Source organism: Mobula hypostoma, chromosome 12, assembly GCF_963921235.1.
Source record: "Mobula hypostoma chromosome 12, sMobHyp1.1, whole genome shotgun sequence".
NCBI classification, from domain to species: Eukaryota; Metazoa; Chordata; class Chondrichthyes; order Myliobatiformes; family Myliobatidae; genus Mobula; species Mobula hypostoma.
Window position 1 is genome coordinate 14,455,573 of NC_086108.1, and position 23,740 is coordinate 14,479,312.

The 23,740-nt window shown below is 43.3% G+C and overlaps 1 protein-coding gene across 1 annotated transcript in view; it reads left to right on the plus strand.

Annotated features, from left to right (window-relative positions):
• The window catches only part of LOC134354620 (probable voltage-dependent R-type calcium channel subunit alpha-1E), a 484,959-nt gene that overhangs the window by 157,136 nt on the left and 304,083 nt on the right, over positions 1-23,740 (plus strand). The window contains exons 7-8 of the mRNA XM_063063634.1: positions 9,203-9,318; positions 21,074-21,130. Coding sequence (XP_062919704.1) covers positions 9,203-9,318; positions 21,074-21,130 — 173 coding nt within the window. The remainder of the gene's footprint in view (positions 1-9,202; positions 9,319-21,073; positions 21,131-23,740) is intronic.

Consider the following 23,740-nt stretch of genomic DNA (forward strand, 5'->3'; position numbering starts at 1 on the left):
ATGGTCTCCTCTACTGTAAAGATGAAGCCACACTCAGGTTGGAGGAACAACACCTTATATTCCGTCTGGGTAGCCTCCAACCTGATGGCATGAACATTGACTTCTCTAACTTCCGCTAGGCCCCACCTCCCCCTCGTACCCCATCTGTTACTCATTTTTATGCACACATTCTTTCTCTCACTCTTCTTTTTCTCCCTCTGTCCCTCTGAATATACCTCTTGCCCATCCTCTGGGTCACCCCCCCCCTTGTCTTTCTTCCCAGACCTCCTGTCCCATGATCCTCTCGTATCCCCTTTTGCCTATCACCTGTCCAGCTCTCGGCTCTATCCCTCCCCCTCCTGTCTTCTCCTATCATTTTGCATCTCCCCTTCCCCCTCCAGCTTTCAAATCCCTTACTCACTCTTCCTTCAGTTAGTCCTGACGAAGGGTCTCGGCCTGAAACGTCGACTGCGCCTCTTCCTATAGTTGCTGCTTGGCCTGCTGCGTTCACCAGCAACTTTGATGTATGTTGCCTGAGCATTTCAAGTGGTTATCTAAATCCTTTAATCCTTGAATGATTTGACAGTGTTTGCCTCAGGAAATGTGTTCCAGATTTCAATCAACCATTAAAATGATTTATTTTTAATTTTATTTAGCAATATAATGCGGAGTAGGCCCTTCCAGCCCTTTAAGCAGCGCCGCCACTGAAAATCCCAAAACCCTGAGGCTACGTCCACATTACGCCAGATAATTTTGAAAACGAAGCTTTTTCTCTTTGTTTTGACCCTCTGTCCACACTAAAACGGCGTTTTCATCCCCCGAAAACGGAGATTTGCAGAAACAGTCTCCAGAGTGAATAAATCTGAAAACGCCTAATATCCATTGCAGTGTGTACGGGGTAACCGGAGCTTTTTAAAACTGCTGTCATGACGTGCCGGAACAGATGGCAGCAGCATGGCATTTTATTGTTTTCTTCTTCTTCTTATTATTATTATTATTATTATTATTACTACTACTTTATTGTCCCCAAACAATTGATACTAGAGCATACAGTCATCACAGCGATATTTGATTCTGTGCGTCGCAGAACCTAACAATTTCAGAACAGACGGCAACGAGACTGAAGCCAGAAGAGTTAGAAATGTACTCACCAAATACTTTGACCCATAGCTTACTGAATAAATAAGTGTACTCACTTTGCCCTGTTTTCTGTCCTTGCTTGTATGAAGGTGGTTTACCTATTTATGCAAGTACTTCTTTGACAATAGATGTGTAGCAGCCTAGTGTAACATTGTATGGAAATACAAGATAACACTGATGCAGACATGTTTTATACATTTAACAAGGTGCTTTATTAATGCAACAGAGTTAGTCAGTTTTTCAATGTTCATCGTCAGCCGGGTCATACTGTCCGTGAACTCCCTATCAGTTGCCTCCATACGCGCCAGTATTTGTTTTTTTTTAGTTTTAAGTCCTCCTGCGCGAGAGCCAAGAGCAATTCCTTTTAAATTTTTCTACCCTGTAACTGGACAAATGCGCACCAAGTATACCATTTCCTCTTTGCTTGTTTTCTGTGTGTCCTGCGCGTGCCCAGTAGGAGGAGATCTGTGTTAGTGGGGACAGAGATATTTTGAAAAACGCTTAGTGTGTACGCCTGTCGTTTTTACTCAAAGCCGGCGTTTTCAAAATTATCCGGCGTAGTGTGGACATAGCCTGATTCAACCTAACCTAATTATGAATGATTTACGCTGACCAATTAACCTAACCGGTATGTCTTTGGACTGTGGGAGGAAACTGGAGTGTCTGAGAAAACCCATGCATTCCATTGGGAGGACACACACAGACTCCTTACAGGTGACGCTGAGATTGAACTCAGAACTTCGACGACCCGAGCTGTAATAGCATCGTACTAACCATTGCGCTACCATGGTGCCCATTTCTTCTATAGATTCAGAATTTCTTCTGTAGATCTACAAATCCCTAATGTATAAACAATGAAAGGTTATAGACTGTGTAGGAGGGAATAGTTAGAATTAGGGTGATATGTTGGCACATCATCATAGGCTGAAGGGCCTGTGCTGTGTGCTATGTTATACACTTAGTGGTCACTTTATTAGGTACATTCTGGCCACTGAGTGTATGTTTGAGGTCTTCTGCTACTATAGTCCATCCACTTTAGGGTTAGACCTGTTGTGTGGTCAGAGATGTACATCTGCACACCACTGTTGTACACATGGTTATTTGAGTTACTGTTGCCTTCCTGTCAGCTTGAACTAGTCTGGCCATTCTCCTCTGACCTCTGTCATTAACAGGGTGCTTCCGCCCACAGAACTGCTACTAACAAACTCTAGAGACTGTTGTGTTTGAAAGTACCAGGAGGTCAACAGTTTCTGAGATACCAACAATCATTCCATAGTCAAAGTCACTTAGATCACATGTCTTCCCCTTTCTGATGTTTGGTTTGAACCAGAATTGAACCTCTTGACCATGTCTGCAGGCTTTTATGCATTGAATTGCTGCCACGTGATTGGCTGATTAAATTTTTACATTAATGTGAAGGTGTACCTAATAAAGTGGCCACTGAAACCTTACCTGAAACCCATGCCGTCTAATCATAGATGATACCGTAAATAGAAAATGTTAATCTGTGCTCCTCATAGATTTGCATACCTGAATCAAGAAATCTTTAGCCATTTCTCTTCCAAGGATCAAGCTCATTGAATCTGGCCTTTCCTCACAGCTGAAGTGCTCCATCCCAGACGACGTACTGTTGAATTCCCTCTCCTCCCTCTCCAGTATACCTGCATAGCCACCTTATCTCCCCTTGCTGCTGCCCTTTAGGGTTGTTAGGATATACACTAAGGTTCCTCTGTTCCTCAGTGTTTCCTTGGATTTTACTATTCATTATATACATCCTGGCCTTTTTCAGTATTCTCAGGATTAAGTTTCATCTGCTAGTGCCCTGCCCATTTTACCAAATGTTCATATCATATGTAGCCCAAGTCAACCCTTCCATGTTCACATCCAGATGAATAATGTATAAAACGATTAGGTTCAGCACTGATCCTGCACGACAGCATTGGACAAGGGCTTCCAGTTGCAAATACAACCTCTCCAAAAGTTTCAATCAAATTAATTGACCCAATTTTTCCCTTCTATTATATGTCATAGCCTTCAACTACAAAACAAAATCTCTCCACCATTACATTCTGCTTGCTCTCTTCCTGCTGTCACCATTAATTTTGCCAAATGGTTGTGGATTACATGGACTCTTCTGTTAAAGTCGAATCTGAATAAAACTCGGGAGACTAGCTTCTCATAGTTACAACAGTTTATTGTGCACTCTCTTGCAGGAGTTTGACACCCAGTTGTCAAAGGGAAGGCATATAAGTACTGCCACCATCCGACAAGTGGGCCTATTCCCTCAAGTTACAGACGTATATTTTTACATAGTAAGCTCCATACATTACTGTTGCAAGATGTTATTTGAACTGGTACGCCCACCAAGTCTGTTGATGCAAAACTTAGTTACAGATAAGAGACTCCACTAAATCAAGGCTTAATTACAGATGGATGTGCTGTCCAGTCCTTATCAGTTATTCCCTTTGCTAGGCCCTGACTTAATTACAGATGGATGTTCATTCCTGTCCTTATCAGTGAGTCCTCCTCCCCTACTCAAACGAGGGTACAGTGTACAATGTTATCAAGCTCTCAGTGTCTCTATGCAAGCTGGGGAGAACTTAGCTGACTGCTGAAGGCACGGTATAATTCAGTTCAAAAATTCCTATTCAGTCCCAATTATTCTTTTAGCCAGAGGTTACATAGGTTCAAAATGATTTTTTTATATCCTCAATTCCTCACTTTTCCATGTGAGTTTTGAGTTATGTGTTTTGGACTACATCAATCACACCAGACTCATCTCCATAATTAGTTGTCTCTTTGAAAACCTCAGCCAAGTTAATCACACTGTGTCTTCCCTCAACAAGAGCCATGCAGATTATCCTTGACTGTGACCCTCCGAGTGCAGATTAATATCACAAGATTTTTCCAAAGATTTCCCTACCATTGTTGTTGGATACTGCCTAGACTTCGATGGCATTTCTCCTTCTGTGGTGAATAAAGGCACTGTTTGTGCTACCTTCCAGTCATCTGTCACCTCCTTTGTGGCCAGTGAAAATTTAAAAGTCTCCCCTTCCTCTCAAAGCAGGCTGAGATAGGACCCAGAAGAGTACAGTACAAGTCCAGGCCCTTCAGCCCATCATGACTGTACCAACCATAATGCAAAATTAATCTAATCCCATCTGCCAGCACATGTAAATTGCTGTGCCCCTGTCCATGTGTCTGTCCAAACACCACTGTCATATCCGATCCTCTCATTTCTCCTGAAAGCTCATTCCAGGAACCCATAATTTTTATTTTAAAAAAAACTTACTCCATTCATTTCCTTTAAACTTTTCCCTTCTCAACCTAAGCCTATGTCCTCTGGTGTTTGATATTCTACCCTGAGAAAAAGATTTTGACTATCTACCTTATCTAGGCCTCACACCATTGAATGTACTTCCATCAGGTCTTGCCTCAGCTTCTGAGGCTCCAGAGTTTCAGAGTCAGAATCAGGTTTATTATCAATGGCATATGTCAGAGAATGTGTTGTTTTGTTGCAACAGTACATTGCAATACAGGTGCCCCCTGCTTTCTGAATGTTCTCTTTACGACATTTCGCTTTTATGAAAGACCTGCATTAGTACCTGTTTTCGTTAACCGAAAGAGGATTTTCGCTTTTACGAAAAAGACGCTCACTTTAAACTTGTGTTTACCCCGAGAAAGACTACCATGACCATAAAGCCTTGCATGGGCAGGTGTGTGCGCATGCATGACGTGCGAATGCGTGTACGTATGAATCTGTGACGTGCATATGCGTGTACGTTGCAATTTTTTTTAACGAATCGATTTTGGCTCAAACTTCCCAATTCTGGTAAGTGAATACTACACTGTTTTCTACTTTATGTAGGCTGTGTATTTATCATATCATTCCTGCTTTCACTATATGTTAGTGTTATTTTAGGTTTTATGTGCTATTTGGTATGATTGGTAGGTTATTTTTTGAGTCTGGGAACGCTCAAAAATTTTCCCATATAAATTAATGGTAATTGCTTCTTCGCTTTACGCCATTTCAGCTTATGAACGGTTTCATGGGAACGCTGTACATTCGGATAACGGGGGAATCCTGTACATGATAATCATGAACAATAAATTACAATGAGAAGTACATATAAAGAAACTTAAATAAGTAGTGCAAAAAAAGGAGAAATTAATAGTGAGATAGTGTTCATGGGTTCATTGTCCATTCAGAAATCTGATGGTGAAGGGGAAGAAGCTGTTTTTGAAACATTGAGTGTGTGCCTTCGGGCTCCTTTACCTCCTCCTTGACGGCAGCAATGTTTGTCCAACTTCTTCTATCTGTCTATACCTGCTATGCAGCTTCTTCTTAATCAGAACCTCAATATCTCTTGAAAACCAAGGTTTCCTAAACTGTATCCATGCCTTTTAGAAATATACAAACTCTGCCTTACCCATTACATTCCTTGTATTAAAATATAAAAACCAGACCATCATTCCTTGCGTAGTTATTAACCTGCCATTCCTGTTTTTAGTTACTAATACATTTATTTGACACCTCCATTTTCTCAATCAATCCACTGCTCCCCTCCTGGTCCAGTTCCCACCCTACCCTACCATCCTAGCTCACCAGGCTTGGAGATTTATCTACTTATAAGTTCAGTAAAGTATCTAACATTTCCTTTCATCCAATAGGAATATATTCTAGAACTCCATCAACAATGTATTTCTTTATAGTGAGTACAGACAAGAAACACTCATTTAAGATTTAGTTTAATTTGCCATTGTGGTCAGTGTAAACATTATGGACTAAAGGGCCTTTTCATGTGATGCACTGTTCTTTTTTTAAATATATCATCGAATAGGCCCTTCCAGTCCTTCGAGCCGCACCGCCCAGCAATCCCCCAATTTAATGCTAGACTAATCACGGGACAATTTACAGTGATCAATTAACCTACCAAATGGTACATCTTTGGACTGTGGGAGAAAACCAGAGCACTCGGAGGAAACCCATATGTTCACGGGGAGAATGTACAAACTCTTACAGGCAGCGGTGGGAATTGAACCTGGGTCGCCTGTACAGTACCGTAAAGCGTCGTGCTAACTACTACGCTACTGTGTCACCCTTTGTCCTGAGATGTTACCAGCATCCTCCATCGCTGTTTAATGTCCAAAGTAAATTTATTGTCAAATTACATAGATATCCATATACTACCATATGTCACTGATTCATTTTCTTGTGGACATTCACAGTGGATACAAATAAACACAATAGAATGAATTAAAAACTATATACAAAGGCAGACAAATAACCAATGTGCAAAGTCAGAGGCCTTTTCCCAGGGTTGAAATGGCTAACATGAGAGGTCATAGTTTTAAAGTGCTTGGAAGCAGGTACAGAGGAGATGTCAGGGGTAAGTTTTTTATGCAGAGAATGGTGAGTGTGTGGAATGGGCTGCCAGCGACGTTGGTGGAGGCAGATACAATAGCGTCTTTTAAGAGACTACTGGATAGATACATGGAGCTTGGAAAAATATAGAGCTATGGGTAACCCTAGGTAATTTCTGAAGTAAGTACATGTTCGGCACAGCATTGTGGGCCAAAGGGCCTGTATTGTGCTGTAGATTTTCTATGTTTCTATGACAACAAATTGTGCAAATTCAAAAAAGAAAAACAAAAATAAATAAATAAATAAATTGATTATTTTGAGAACATGAGTTGTAGAGACCTTGAAAGTGAGTTCACAGTTTGTGGACATCAGTCCAGTGTTGATTGAGTGAGCCTGATGATTGAGGATAATATCTGTCCAGGAATCCGGTGGTGTGGGACCTTATGCTCTTGTACTTCCTTTCTGGTGACAGCAGTGAAGAAAGGGCAAGGCCTGGATGGTGGAGGTCCTTGATGCACTAAGGAGTTCCCAGTCTATGTCTGGGAAGTTGAAGTCAACCAACAATAATAACCCTGTTATTTTTGCTCCTTTCAATAATTTGCCTGCATATCTGCTCCACAGTGTCCCTAGGGGTCTATAGTATCAATATCCTATGGGATCTATAGTATAAATCCATGAGTGATGGCATCTTTCTTATTTTTGAGTTCTATTCATATAGACTCATTCAATGAGTGTTCCATTTCTTCCCCACTAAGCACAGCTGTGACGCCAGACTAGTAAGGCAATCCCTCCCCTTTTTTCACTCACTGCCCTCTCTCTTCTATAACATCAAAACCTAAAGAATTAGTCCATTCCTCCTTACAACCAGATCTCTAATTGTCACAGCATAGATTCATGTTCTAAGAGCACCACCTTCACTCTCAATGCTCCTTGCATTGGAATACACACACCTCAATCCATCTGTTGTTTGTATCCCCTACCTCCTGTTTATCCTTCATGACCATATTGCTGCTTATGGCATATTACTTATTCCCTCTATTCTGTGATCTGGTGTTCTCGTTCCCATTTCGCTGCCAGTCTAGTTTAATAAAGTGTCTTTTTGAAAAAAAATGTTGAGACTACTCCTTTATTAGGCATCCTTTTCATTTAAGGATTTCTAATGTAATATATGTTCATAGAGAATAAAGAAATTTTTCTTTAAAGGTCTTCCATTATTAACTACATTACCTATTCATCTCTTCTCCATCCACTTTGGCTATAATGGCCTTCATTCTGTTGAATTGCCTTTATTTAAATCAATGTTCATCATCCTCGGGCTGAATGTGAAGTCCTGTCATGTTATGATCACTGAGGCTCCTTTCCCTCCTGAAATCATTAATTAATCCAGTCTCATTACACATGGCCAGATTTAAAACAGATTGTTCTCTGAATGGTTCTATTCTCAGAGGCTGTCCTGATTACACTCTGAGCTTATCCTCAAGCTTTACTTTCCCAATTTGATTTGACTCTTCTACATGAAAATTAAACTCACCTAAGATTATTGTGTTAGCTTTCTTGCAAATCTTCATCATTTATTAATTCTCTCTTTTGTCCAATTAATAACTGTGCTTTCTTTCCCTTGGTATTTCTTTTCTATGTCCTAATCCTAAACTCCCAAGCCAGCCTTACTGTACAGTTCCCATCCTTGAATAACATTACTACCACACCTCCTTTCCCTTTGTCCCTATGCTCCCAAATTGTCGACGACCCCCAGAATATTCAGTTCACAGCACTGATCTCCTTATATCTATGTGCCTTTGATGAATCACAGACCATAACTATTTATTTCAATTTGTTTCATTAGTTCATGTATCTCATTATTAATGTTGTGTGCAATCAATTTTCCACAAGTTGATCCTTGTTGGAGATGCACAGGTATCTTTCTGCACACTATTCCTGGGATCACCAGCTGTGTGGCCAACCTACACTGTTGTCTTGTCCTTTACCTTACACTTTACAAATTTATCCTCAAGTATCTGCTCATCCCTCACAGTGTAGTTTCAAGCCTGAAGCCTTGTGATCTGTCCCAACTTAGCCAATCTCCACGTGTTCAGGAGATTTAAGAGACTGTAGGTGCGGAAATCTGGAACAAGGAACAAACTGCTGGAGGAGCTCGCGGATGGCTGGAGGAACTCCAATTACTCAGTTTCATTTCCATCCCCCACTTGGTTCCATCTGTACATCATCCCTCTCTATCTGGTTCAACTCATCACCTCCAAGTTTCTTTTCCTTCCTCCACCCTCTGCAGCCCACAACTAGCCCCTTTTTTTCTCTCTCCTTAGCTGTCTTTACCCATTATCCACCAGCCACCATTTACCAACTCTGTTCTTCCCTCTCTCCCACCTGGTTCTATATACCCATTATCTCCCTCCTCACCTGGTTCCACTGATCACCTGTCAGCCTCTGCCTCACCCCTCCCTCTACACCCCCAGTCCTGATGAAGGTTCTTGATGAGAGACGTCGACCGTCCTTTTCCCTCCACAGATGCTGCCTGACCTGCTGAGACTCTTCAGCAGTTTGCTACTTGTTCTGTATGTTTGGAGACAGGGACAGGTCTTCAAACACTTCAGGAGAGTTTCCCACTGGATTTTAGTTTCCCTGTCTGGTATATGTCAATCCTGATGACGAGCAAGAGACTGGGTTGGCACCAGCACTAACTCTTCTCTCTGCTTCTCCCAGTGAATTCGCCAAGGAGCGGGAGAGGGTGGAAAATAGGAGGTCGTTCCTGAAGCTCCGGCGGCAGCAACAGATTGAGCGGGAGCTAAATGGATATCGGGCCTGGATCGACAAAGCAGGTGACCTCTCGGGGGTGGAGAGAAACTGATAGAAGGTCACTGAGTTTGGTTTTGGTATTAGTATTGGTATATTGTTGTTACATGTACAGAGTCACAGTGAAAAGTTTGTCTTACGTGTGTTTACTCAGATCAAAGTTCAAAGTAAGTCTTTTATCAAAGTACATATATGTCACTAGATACAACCCTGAGATTCATTTTCTTGCGGGCATACTCAATAAATCTATATTAGAATTATAACCATAATAGAACCAATGAAAGATGACACCAACTCGGGCATTCAACCAGTGTTCAAAAGATAACAAACTCTGCAAATACAAAGAGAAAGAAATAATAATAAATAAATAAGCAATAAGCATCGAAAACATGAAATAAAGAGTCCTTAAAAATGAGTCCATAGGTTGTGGGAATATTTCAATGCTGGGGCAAGTGAAGTTATCACCTTTGCTTCAAGAGTCTAATCATTGAGGGGTAATAGCTGTTCCTGAACAGGTGTTGTGAGTCCTGAAGCTCCTTTACCTTCTTCCTGATGGCAGTAGCGAGAAGAGAGCATGGCCTGGATGGTGTGGGTCCCCGATGATGGAGCTGCTTTCTTGGACAGTGCTCCATGAGGATGTACTCATTGGTGGGGAGGGCTTTACCATGATGGTCTGGGCCATATCTGCTGTTTTGTAGGATTTACTGTAGGGGGTCTAGTTTGGGTGGTAGCAAGCTGCAGATGTAATCCTTGACCAGCCTCTCAAAGCATTTGCTTATTATTGAGGTGAGTGTGACAGGATGCCAGTCGTTCAGACATGTTGCCTTGGTCTTTTTAGGTACAGGGACAATAGTGGATAATTTGAAGCAGGAGGGCACTCTACACTGGGAGAGGGAGAGATTAAAAATGTCTGTAAACACACCTGCCAGTTGTGCTGTGCACATCTTAAGTACTTCCCTTGGGACAGCCTTGCGACTGGCCACTCGTTGGAAACATCTGCATACCTCATCCTCAGAGATGACCAAGTTGCAGGTTGTAGCGGTGGCTTTCCTCAGAGGCTCAGAGTTAGCAACATCGAACTAGCATAAAAGCGATTGAGCTCATCTGGGAGAGACACCGCGATGTTGGCGGCACCACAATGTTTGGCTTTGAAGTCTGCGATGGTATGCAGCCTTTGCCAGAAGTCATGTGTGCTATTTGTTGTGAATCTTGACTCAATCTTCTCCCTATTTTGTTGTTTCGCAGACTTGATAGCTTTGCGCAGATCATAGCTGCTTTTCTTGAGCTCTAGTTGATTTCCAGCGATGTAAGCTCGATATCGCTCTGTAAGTGCTGCTCGCACAGAACTATTGATCCAGGGTTTCTGGTTCAGGAAGACCCTGACCGACTTCTGGGGGACAACATCATCGATGCACTTCTGGATGAGGCACATGACTCCATCGGCGAACTTGGAGACATCCTCATCATGGAAGACTTTCCAGTTGACGTCATCAAAGCAGTGTGGATATAACTTCGAGTTTACTTTAACATATCATATGGTAGCATGGTAACGTATGCAATTAACATATTTATCCAATTAATCTGTAATTAATTATTTTCAATGAACAAGAATGGTTAATCAACCAATATATATAAGATTAATCAAATATTACAGAATATTTCATTCATAACTCACTCCCTGCATCGCTATAAACTCCAAATCAGTAGAGAATGCTTCTCAACTACATACACAGAATATTATTATATACAGACATCCACACCGTAGTAAATTTCAAATTTCCCATTCAGGCCTAAAGATTTCATCACTGTGGTAGATTTCTTACTCTTGTGGGATAGCATCTATTCCGACAAGGGAGATCATTGCTTGGCTGGTGAGACATACCGTTGTGAACCAATCTCAGGTTCTGGGGCCTCCTCCGGGGTGATTGTAGGAGTTGTTTCTGACACTGCAGGAAGTAACTCTGACAGCAGTCGCCACCTTTTCTCTCTAGCAATTAACCCTGCTGTCCTCTACTGATCAATGTGTCACCTCTAAATGATATCAGACACAATCTCCACTGCGTAGAAGAGTGGTTCAGTTCTGCCCTTAATGGTTCCGAGTACCCCCTTGTGGTCACCTCTGTAGCCCCTCACCAGAACTATTTGTCTAGGAGTGAAACATCAAGCTCCTTGTTTATGGAGCCTTCAATTTGTCTCAGCTGCTGGCCCTACATACCCCTTCTGAGATTGAGTTTGAGGAAACCAACGCCTGAACACAAGGGACATCCCAAGAACAGCATAGCTGGTGAGTTGTTGGCTGTGGAGTGTACTGCATTCTGTATGCAAGGAGGAAATTGACAAGCTTTTGGTTCAGTGTTGGTGCAGTGTGTTCTGCTGATATTGCTGGCTGCGTATTCTTTAGATACTGGTCCACCCTTTCTGCCAAGCCATTTGAGCTGGGTGGGACAGTGCAGATATAACATGTCTTACTCCATTCACTTTTAGGAATGACTGAAACTGTTCTGCCACAAACTGTGGTCCATTGTCACTGACTTAAGTATTCTGTAACACCAGTATTTGAGAAGAGGCTTCTCAATGCATCAGTAGTGTGTGAGACTGTGGTGGAGTCTATTGGGAACACTTCTGGCCATTTTATAGTTGCATCTACTACTACCAAGAAATTTGTGCCCACGAATAGTCTGGCAAAATCCACATGGATCTTCCGCCAGAGCAATGCAGGCCATTTGCAGTGTTGGAGAGACGTTGCTCTTGGCATTTTCTTGACAGGTTGGTATCCCATGTCGAGCTGCTTGGTCTGCTGATGTATCACAGCCAAAGCTTTCATTTTAACAACACCCGCAGGACCACATTTAGCTCCTCCAACACATTAGCTCTCAGCTTGATAGTACAACCACTCTCTATCTCCAAATAAGCCAACATACGTCAAGGGCAAGTTCATCCCGGTGCTGGTAAAAATGAGGGAACTGGAATTTCTGTTGTACATTTCAGCTATTTTGAATGGTCATGTAGACTTGAGACAGTGTAGGATCTTTTCTGGTTTCCAGAAGAAGACAACACTACCAAAGGCACATCCTCTAGATGGGTTATGGAGCAATTCCTTTCTGCTACTGTTAGAGCCTGTTATCTGGCGGTGGGGGGGTAGGGTTGCTGTTTTTCTTTGAATGTGTTGTTTCCATGGTTCTTATTTGTTTTGGGACTGCCTATGGGGAAGACTGATTTCAGGGTTGTATACTGCATATCTACGTTGATAATAAATATACTTTGAACTTTGGATCATCTCTGTGTAACGCTCAGTTATATTGGTTCGTATATAGAAACATAGAAACATAGAAAATAGGTGCAGGAGTAGGCCATTTGGCCCTTCGAGCCTGCACCACCATTTATTATGATCATGGCTGATCATCCAACTCAGAACCCCACCCCAGCCTTCCCTCCATACCCCCTGACCCCCGTAGCCACAAGGGCCATCTCTAACTCCCTCTTAAATATAGCCAATGAACTGGCCTCAACTGTTTCCTGTGGCAGAGAATTCCACAGATTCACCACTCTCTGTGTGAAGAAGTTTCTCCTAATCTCGGTCCTAAAAGGCTTCCCCTCTATCCTCAAACTGTGGCCCCTCGTTCTGGACTTCCCCAACATCGGGAACAATCTTCCTGCATCTAGCCTGTCCTATTCCCTTTAGGATTTTATACGTTTCAATCAGATCCCCCCTCAATCTTCTAAATTCAAGAGAGTATAAGCCTAGTTCATCTAGTCTTTCTTCATATGAAAGTCCTGCCATCCCAGGAATCAATCTGGTGAACCTTCTTTGTACTCCCTCTATGGCAAGGATGTCTTTCCTCAGATTAGGGGATCAAAACTGCACACAATACTCCAGGTGTGGTCTCACCAAGGCCTTGTACAACTGCAGTAGTACCTCCCTGCTCCTGTACTCGAATCCTCTCGCTATAAATGCCAGCATACCATTCGCCTTTTTCACCGCCTGCTGTACCTGCATGCCCACTTTCAATGACTGGTGTATAATGACACCCAAGTCTCGTTGCACCTCCCCTTTTCGGCCACCATTCAGATAATAATCTGTTTTCCTGTTTTTGCCACCAAAGTGGATAACTTCACATTTATCCACATTAAATTGCATCTGCCATGAATTTGCCCACTCACCCAACCTATCCAAGTCACCCTGCATCCTCTTAGCATCCTCCTCACAGCTAACACTGCCGCCCAGCTTCATGTCATCTGCAAACTTGGAGATGCTGCATTTAATTCCCTCATCCAAGTCATTAATATATATTGTAAACAACTGGGGTCCCAGCACTGAGCCTTGCGGTACCCCACTAGTCACTGCCTGCCATTCTGAAAAGAACCCGTTTATTCCCACTCTTTGCTTCCTGTCTGCTAACCAATTCTCTATCCATATCAATACCTTACCCCCAACACCGTGTGCTTTAAGTTTGCACACTAATCTCCTGTGTGGGACCTTGTCAAAAGCCTTTTGAAAATCCAAATATACCACATCCACTGGTTCTCCCCTACCCACTCTACTAGTTACATCCTCAAAAAATTCTATGAGATTCGTCAGACATGATTTTCCTTTCACAAATCCATGCTGACTTTGTCCGATGATTTCACCGCTTTCCAAATGTGCTGTTATCACATCTTTGATAACTGACTCCAGCAGTTTCCCCACCACCGACGTTAGGCTAACCGGTCTATAATTCCCCAGTTTCTCTCTCCCTCCTTTTTTAAAAAGTGGGGTTACGTTAGCCACCCTCCAATCCTCAGGAACTAGTCCAGAATCTAACGAGTTTTGAAAAATTATCACTAATGCATCCACTATTTCTTGGGCTACTTCCTTAAGCACTCTGGGATGCAGACCATCTGGCCCTGGGGATTTATCTGCCTTTAATCCCTTCAATTTACCTAACACCACTTCCCTACTAACATGTATTTCGCTCAGTACCTCCATCTCACTGGACCCTCTGTCCCCTACTATTTCTGGAAGATTATTATGTCCTCCTTAGTGAAGACAGAACCAAAGTAATTATCCAATTGGTCTGCCATGTCCTTGCTCCCCATAATCAATTCACCTGTTTCTGTCTGTAGGGGACCTACATTTGTCTTTACCAGTCTTTTCCTTTTTACATATCTATAAAAGCTTTTACAGTCAGTTTTTATGTTCCCTGCCAGTTTTCTCATATAATCTTTTTTCCCCTTCCTAATTAAGCCCTTTGTCCTCCTCTGTTGAACTCTGAATTTCTCCCAGTCCTCAGGTGAGCCACTTTTTCTGGCTAATTTGTATGCTTCTTCTTCGGAATTGATACTATCCCTAATTTCTCTTGTCAGCCACGGGTGCACTACCTTCCTTGATTTATTCTTTTGCAAAACTGGAATGAACAATTGTTGTAGTTCATCCATGCGATCTTTAAACGCTTGCCATTGCATATCCACCGTCAATCCTTTAAGTGTCATTTGCCAGTCTATCTTAGCTAATTCACGTCTCATACCTTCAAAGTTACCCCTCTTTAAGTTCAGAACCTTTGTTTCTGAATTAACTATGTCACTCTCCATCTTAATGAAGAATTCCTCCATATTATGGTCACTCTCACCCAAGGGGCCTCTCACGACAAGATTGCTAATCAACCTTTCCTCATTGCTCAAAACCCAGTCCAGAATAGCCTGCTCTCTTGTTGGTTCCTCGACATGTTGGTTCAAAAAACCATCCCGCATACATTCCAAGAAATCCTCTTCCTCAGCACCTTTACCAATTTGGTTCACCCAATCTACATGTAGATTGAAGTCACCCATTATAACTGCTGTTCCTTTATTGCACACATTTCTAATTTCCTGTTTAATACCATCTCCGACCTCACTATTACTGTTAGGTGGCCTGTACACAACTCCCACCAGCGTTTTCTGCCCCTTAGTGTTACGCAGCTCTACCCATATCGATTCCACATCTTCCCGGCTTATGTCCTTCCTTTATTGCGTTAATCTCATCTTTAACCAGCAACGCCACCCCACCTCCCCTTCCTTCATGTCTATCCCTCCTGAATATTGAATATCCCTGAACGTTGAGCTCTCATCCTTGGTCACCCTGGAGCCATGTCTCTGTGATCCCAACTATATCATAATCGTTAATAACAATCTGCACTTTCAATTCATCCACCTTGTTACGAATGCTCCTTGCATTGACACACAAAGCCTTCAGGCGCTCTTTTACAACTCTCTTAGCCCTTATACAATTATGTTGAAAAGTGGCCCTTTTTAATGCTTGCCCTGGATTTGTCGGCCTGCCACTTTTACTTTTCTCCTTACTACTTTTTGCTTCTACCCTCACTTTACACCCCTGTCTCTCTGCACTGGTTCCCATCCCCCTGTTGTGAACTAACCTCCTCACGCCTAGCCTCTTTAATTTGATTCCCACCCCCCAACCATTCTAGTTTAAAGTCACCTCAGTAGCCCTCGCTAATCTCCCTGCCAGGATATTGGTCCCCCTAGGATTCAAGTGTAACCCGTCCTTTTTGTACAGGTCACGCCTGCGCCAAAAGAGGTCCCAATGATCCAAAAACTTGAATCCCTGCCTCCTGCTCCAATCCCTCAGCCACGCATTTATCCTCCACCTCATCGCATTCCTACTGTCACGTGATGTCTAGGGGAAATCTCGCCCTGCACCTGCCTCAACGCTTCCCACGGAGTCGGTTGCTGCACCATTGCCGCCCGAATCAATCCCAAACATCAATCATCAGCCAGCACACCAGTACGTTTTACCAAGTACACTTTATAGATATTACTAAATCTATGAAATTAATATAAATTTGATACAGAAAAGGAAGTAATGGGAAAAAAAAGGCACCAGACTTATCAAAGTCCAAGTTCTTCATGCGCAACCGTTGGAGCTCAATCAATTCCTGATGACCACCCGGATCCTGTCGACTCACGGCTCAGGACCACCCGGAGTGATCGACCGGAGCCTTTCCACACGTCCGCCGTCCTCCCCGTCTCTCCTCCGACTCCTCGCCAAAAACCCCCGTTCCCAGTCATACGAGTCAGCATTCTCACCCGAAAAAATGATACATGAACACCCATTGGCTAATAGCACCCTGCTGTCTGTATTAACCCCAGCAAATGTCGAGCTAGAGACTTTCTCAGTGTTTAACATAACAAAGAAGTATTCCCCAGTATAACATAACAAAGAAGCCATTTAAAAAAAAAGACCCCGTACATCTGCATATAGAGACTTTGATTTGCGTTAACAAGAATACATCAGGGGGAGTGTTTTTATTTTGTAAATTTTTCTGGAAATTACTTTTCCAAGGGTAAATGGGACAATCCATCAGCATTTCCATGATTAGTCATCCTCTTGAATTCAATCTTGTAATTGGGGCCTCCAGGAAACAGAGCCCATCTCTGCATTAGTACTGCTGCTGCTGTTAGGGGAACACACTTTTGTGGATTGAAAATAAACACCAGGGTTAAACTCTCTCCCATACAACTATTGGTTAAAATGTTTTGCACCCCAAACCAGTCTTAAGGCCTCTTTGTCAATCCCTGCATAGTTTTTCTCTGCAGCAGTAAGGGAATGTGATGCAAAGGCTATTCATTTCCATCACTCATAACATGTGACATGACTGCACCTATACCATAAGGTGAGATATTGCAGGCAAGCTTCACTGGACGGTGTGTCAGTACAGTGTCTGATGTCACCATTTGAAAGCCATCTCACACTACTTTGTTCATTACCATTTCTTTCCACTCTGCAGTAATGATTTCAAGGGGTGGAGCACAGTGGCCAGGTTTGGCAGTGATCTATTATAGTAGTTGACAAATCCTAAAAAGGACTGCAGCTGTGACATGTTCTTTGGCCTTGGGACGTCCACCACTGCTTGAATTTTCTCAGCACACTGGTGTAATCCTTGACCGTCAATAGTGTGACCACAGTAAGTGATGCTTGGTTTAAAGAATTCACGCTTGTCACGTTATGTTCTGAACCCATAATCTTCTAATCAAAACAAGGTTTTGGTTGCTTGTCATCCTTACTGGTAATAATGATGCATCTAGGTAACACTGAGTGCCTGGGCCACTTCACAGCATCTAGTCTATAGCTTTCTGCCAAAGTGCAGATACAGATGCTGCTCCAATAAATAAGCCTATTATAGCAATAAAGCCCTTTGTGAGAGTTTATGGTGAGAAACACTTTGGACTCAGCTATGTCCGCTTTGCTGAAGTGTTTTCCTCCAGAAAGGTTTGCAAAGGTATCTTCTATCCTGGGCAAAAGGTATTGCCGACATGCTCTTTGTATGTGTCCTACTTTCTTGCACTTTCGACAAGTTTAGAATCTTTTAAATTTGCATTGGTCCAGTGTAGTCGAGCCCCTGCCAGAATAGTAATGCAGCTTATTCAGTCTGGCCGGTTTCTGTTTAGAAGCTGCTCACTTTCATTTCTAACTGCAACCCAATTGTGTCTCTGTCTGTGGTTTCCATTGATGCAGCAATTTCAGTTGCTTTTCTGAGTTGTGCTTCAGTTAGGAGCCGTTTTTGAATACTTTCTTGTAAGATTCCGCAAACTGAACGATCTCTTCGTGTCTCATTAAACCCATTACTGAACTGACTGCTCAGACAGTCGCTTCAATTCAGCCTCATACACTGAAGTGGACATCCTTTCCTTTTGATTCCGCTTAAGAAACCAAAAGTTTCTGCAATCAGTAATGGCTTCGGTTCAAAATGTTCCTGCACTACCTTGACAATATCTGCAGTGCTCATTTCTGCTGGTTTTGGTTGGAGCAGTTAAACTTTGAAGCAAACAGTATGCCTTTAAACCCAATGAGCTTATCAATTTTTCTGACATCGCTGGCCATTTCTGCTTTTTTTTAATGATTATTATCACCCAGTACTTACTCTTTACAGACCTTTAAATTCTTCCACTTTCTAGCTTTTTAAAAAAAAGACTTGACAGTCTCTTCCCATCCGAAGAATATGTGCTGCGCTGCCTTAAAAAAATTTCAACAGGCTCTGCATGTGTTGGGCTGCATTTTTCTTTTGTTTGAGCGTCTTGCTGCACTTCAACAGATCCATAGTCGTCTTAGGCTCATTTTAAAAATACCTAGTTTCTAATGTTATGGTTTGTAACTTTAAAACATTAAGCTAATTCAAAGGAAGACCCGGAAGTCCAGAAATGCGGATCTAACTTCAAGTTTACTTTAGTGAGGCATGCGTATATCACATGGTAGCATGACGATGTATGCAATTCACGTATTTATGTATATAACCCATAATGAATTATTAAGATGAACAAAAATGCTTAATCAACCAAAATATATATGCAAGATTACTCAAATATTTTTGAAATATTAAGTAGACAACACATTTGTCAAACCACACTTGGAGTATTGTGAAGTTTTGGGCCCCTTAGCTAATAAAGGATGTGCTGGCCCTGGAGAGGGTCCAGAAGAGATTCACAAGAATGATCCCAGGAATGAAAGGATTAATGTATGAGGAGTATTTGATGGCTGTAGGCCTTTACTCGCTGGAGTTTAGAAAAATAGTTGTGGGGGGGAATCTCATTGAACTCTAACGAATTTTGAAAGACCTAGATAGAGTGAACATGGAGTAGGGGAGAGCACAGCCTCGGATGTCCCTTTAGAACAGAGATGAGGAGGAATTTCCTTAGCCAGAGGGTGGTGAATCTGTGAATTCATTACCAAAGATAGCTGTGGAGGCCAAGCCTTTGGGTATATTTAAAGTGGAGGTTGATATGTTCTTGATTAGTAAGTGTGTCAAAGGTTATCTGGAGAAGGTAGGATAATGGGGCTGTGAGAGATAATAAATCAGCCACAGTGGAATGTTGGAGAGGATTTGATGGGCTCAATAACGAAGCATGGGATCCAAGGGGACATTGATTTGTGGATCCAAAACTGGCTTGCCCACAGAAGGCAAAAAGTGGTTGTGGACGGGTCATATTCTGCATGGAAGTCAGTGACCAGTGGTGTGCCTCAGGGATCTGTTCTGGGACCCCTACTCTTCATGATTTTTATAAATGACCTGGATAAGGAAGTGTAGGAACGGGTTTGTAAATTTACTGATGACACAAAGGTTGGGGGTGTTGTGGATAGTGTGGAGGGCTGTCAGAGGTTACCGTGGGACTTTGATAGGATGCAAAACTGGGCTGAGAAGTGGCAGATGGAGTTCAACCCAGATAAGTGTGAAGTGGTTCATTTTAGTAGGTCAAATATGATGGCAGAATATACTATTAATGGCAAGACTCTTGGCAGTGTGGAGGATCAGAGAAATCTTGTGGTCCGAGTCCATAGGACACTCAAAGCTGCTGCACAGGTTGACTCTGTGGTTAAGAAGGCATATGGTGAATTGGCCTTCATCAATCACGGGATTGAGTTTAGGAGCGGAGAGGTAATGTTGCAGCTGTATAGGACCCTGGTCAGACCCCACTTGGGGTACTGTGCTCAGTTCTGGTCATCTCACTACAGGAAGGATGTGGAAACTATAGAAAGGATGCAGGGAAGATTTACAAAAATGTTGTCTGGATTGGGGAGCATGCCTTATGAGAATAGGTTGAGTGAATTCGGCCTTTTTTCCTTGCGATGGAGGATGAGAGGTGACCTGATAGAGGTGTGTAAGATGATGAGAGGCATTGATTAGATTTTTTTTAGATTAAATTAGATTATGAGAACACGCAGTCCTCTTTTATTGTCATTTAGTAATGCATGCATTAAGAAACGATACAATGTTTTTCCAGAATGATACCACGGAAACACATGACAAACCGACTTAAAAACTAACAAAAACCACATAATTATAAGATATAGTTACAACAGTGCAAAGCAATACCGTAATTTGATAAGAACAGACCATGGCACGGTAAAAATCTCAAAGTCTCTCAAAAGTCCCATCATCTCACGCAGATGGTAAACCTGCAGCGCCGCCAACTTACCGATGCAGCATCCTGGAAGCATCCGACCACAGTCCGTCCGAAAACTCCAAGCCTCCGACCAGCTCTTCGACACCGAGCACCATCTCTACCGAGCGCTTTGACGCCGGCCCCAGCTACAGGCAATAGGCAAAGCCGAGGATTTGGGGCCTTCATCTCCGGAGATTCTCGATCGTGCAGTAGCAGCAGCAGTGAAGCAGGCATTTCAGAAGTTACTCCAGATGTTCCTCCGTGCCTCTCACGGCTGTCTCCATCAAATCCGGATTGTGCATGGCCCCCTAGTTACACATAATCGATATCATTCGGAATGGCTGCGCATGCTGCATCGCGCCACCATCTTCTCCTCCCACCATGATTGTGTGGCTAGTCAGAGGCTTTATCCCAGATCTGAAGTGGCTAGCACGAGAGTTTTAAGGTGCTCTGAAGTAGGTACAGAGGAGATATCCAGGGTAAGTTTTTTTACGCAGAGAGTGGTGAGTGAGTGGAATGGGCTGCTGGCATCAGTGGTGGAGGCAGATACAATAGGGTCTTTTAGAGACTCCTGGATAGGAACATGGAGCTTAGAAAATTAGAGGGCTATAGGTAACCCTAGGTAATTTCTAAGGTAAGGACAAGTTCGGCACAGCTTTGTGGGCCGAAGGGCCTGTATTGTGCTGTAGGTTTTCTATGTTTCTAAATGGCCTAATTCTGCTTCTCTTTCTTATGGGTAGGAGCATATGGGCCACTCGGGCAGGTGAGACTGGCTCAGGTAGAGATCTTGATCAGCATGGATGAGTTGGGCCAATGGCTTGTTTCCATGATTATTAGACTATAACTCTCTCTTTCTCTCTCCCCCAACAGAGGAAGTGATGTTACTGGAAGAAAATAAAAATGCTGGAGAGAAATCAGCCCTGGATGGTAAGATTGCCTCTGTCTGGTCTTGTCGTTTTTTGTTTTCTGTCACTCCCTTTCTGTTAGGACCCTTCCCCATCCCTTCCCACCCAATGACATTTCTGTAAATTGAGCACCTTCTAAACAACGTGACGCCTTTCAGCTATTCTTCCCAAAGGGGATAATTTCATATTTATCCACATTATACTGTATCTGCCAAGCTCACTCTATGTTGTCTCTTTCAATCTCTTTCAATCTAAAGAAGCCTCTTTCAATCTTATTTACCAATTATGCCACCAATTTTAATGTCATTGGCTAATGTAGAAGCTTTGCATTCTGTTCTCGCTGTGAAACAGGAATACCTCTTTTTTTTGCTCTTATTGGGGAGGGAGAGAGCCTGTGGTATGTCAAATTATCGGGTGTACGAGTAGTTTTTGAGCTACTACAAGTCTGTGTCTTTATTGATGCTTTGCTACATGTTTGAGTGCTTGGTGGAGGGTGTTGATGCTTTTATGCTAGTGCGGATGGAGGGGTTGTCATTGCCTTGCGTGGGAGGGGGAGTAGTGGGGAGCAGTCTTGGGGTTCTAACGTTTTAACTGCCATTCATTCTCTGGGGTACTCCTCTGTTTTCATGGATGTCTGCAAAGACGAAGAATTTCAGGATGTATATTTTATACATTTCTCTGACATTAAATGTACCTATTGACCTATCGTTCTCTCATATCAATCATTGCTAAATATTGTAAATAGTTGAGGCCCAAGCAATGACCCCTGCGATACCCACTAATGACCAGCTGCCGTCCTAAATACAGAACACAAATAATTCAACACACTCACCACTGACTGACAGATTTTCTGGAATGTTGGATGTTGTTTCTATTAGTACTGCTACACACTGCTAATTCATCTTTTTTGTAGATGTTACACTGTGTTTATAATAAATTTCTAATGAAGCTGGTTCACAAAAGACTACAGTTGCTGGAATCTGGAACAACAAACTGCTGACAATCTCAGCAAGTCAAGCAAACTTGTGGGGGAGAAAGAACAGTGGAGATTTCAGGTCAAGCACACTTGTGGGGGAGAACAGATAGTCGAGATTTCAGGTCAAGCACACTTGTGGGGGAGAATGGATAGTCGAGATTTCAGGTCAAGCACACTTGTGGGGGAGAAAGAATAGTTGAGATTTCAGGTCAAGCACACTTGTGGGGGAGAACAGATAGTTGAGATTTCAGGTCAAGCACACTTGTGGGGGAGAACAGATAGTCGAGATTTCAGGTCAAGCACACTTGTGGGGGAGAATGGATAGTCGAGATTTCAGGTCAAGCATACTTGTGGGGGAGAAAGAATAGTTGAGATTTCAGGTCAAGACCATTCATCTAGACTGAAAGGTAGAGGAGAGATGGCCAGTTTTAAGCAGTAAGGGGAAGAGTCAGCAGGTGAAGAAGCATGGGGGAGGCAGAGAGCTGGGAGGTGATGGGTGGAGGTTACAAAGTGCTGTGGTAGGAGAGTAAGGTGGAGTATGGCATCAAGGGTGGGAGGTGGGAAGTGCAGATGGGAACAGTGCAGGAGGGACCCAGTAGGAGTAGTGCATGGTGATGGGCAGTTGGAGCAGGTAGAGGAGGGGAAGGAATCAGGGTGATGTGGGCTGGGGTGGTGTTGGAAGAACTGGGTTGCTCAGGAGGAGAGAGAAAAGATACAGCAGTGGGAGAAGTTTACTGGGAATTGAAGAATACAATGTTCTAGGTGCCAGGTTCAAGACTATCCAGGTGCAAAATGAGGTGTTGTCTGGAAGGAGCATTTGATCCATGGCTCCAGTGGTTTTAAAAAGAAGTCTGGAAACCAGTTCCCCATAAGTGGAGAGGGAGCATGGGCAGTAAGTGAAGAGGGATCATAGGAAGTGGGGCAATGAGTGGTGAGGGATCATGGGAAGTGGCCCCAGTGAGTGGAGAGAGACCATAGGAAGTGGGGCCCCAGTGAGTGGAGAGAGATCATGGGAAGTCACCCCAGTGGGTGGAGAGAGACCATGGGAAGTTGCCCCAGTGGGTAGAGAGAGACCATGGGAAGTCACCCCAGTGGGTGGAGAGAGATCATGGGAAGTGGGGCCCCAGTGAGTGGAGAGAGATCATGGGAAGTGGAGCCCCAGTGAGTGGAGAGGGATCATGGGAAGTGGGGCCCCAGTGAGTGGAGAAAGATCATGGGAAACGGGGCCCCAGTGAGTGGAGAAAGATCATGGAAAGTGGGGCCCCAGTGAGTGGAGAGAGACCATGGGAAGTTGCCCCAGTGGGTGGAGAGAGACCATGGGAAATCACCCCAGTGGGTGGAGAGAGATCATGGGAAGTGGGGCCCCAGTGAGTGGAGAGAGATCATGGGAAGTGGAGCCCCAGTGAGTGGAGAGAGATCATGGGAAGTGGGGCCCAAGTGAGTGGAGAGAGATCATGGGAAGTGGGGCTCCAGTGAGTGGAGAGAAATCATGGGAAGTGGGGCCCCAGTGAGTGGAGAGAGACCATGGGAAGTTGCCCCAGTGGGTGGAGAGAGACCATGGGAAGTCACCCCAGTGGGTGGAGAGATCATGGGAAGTGGGGCCCCAGTGAGTGGAGAGAGATCATGGGAAGTGGGGCCCCAGTGAGTGCAGAGGGA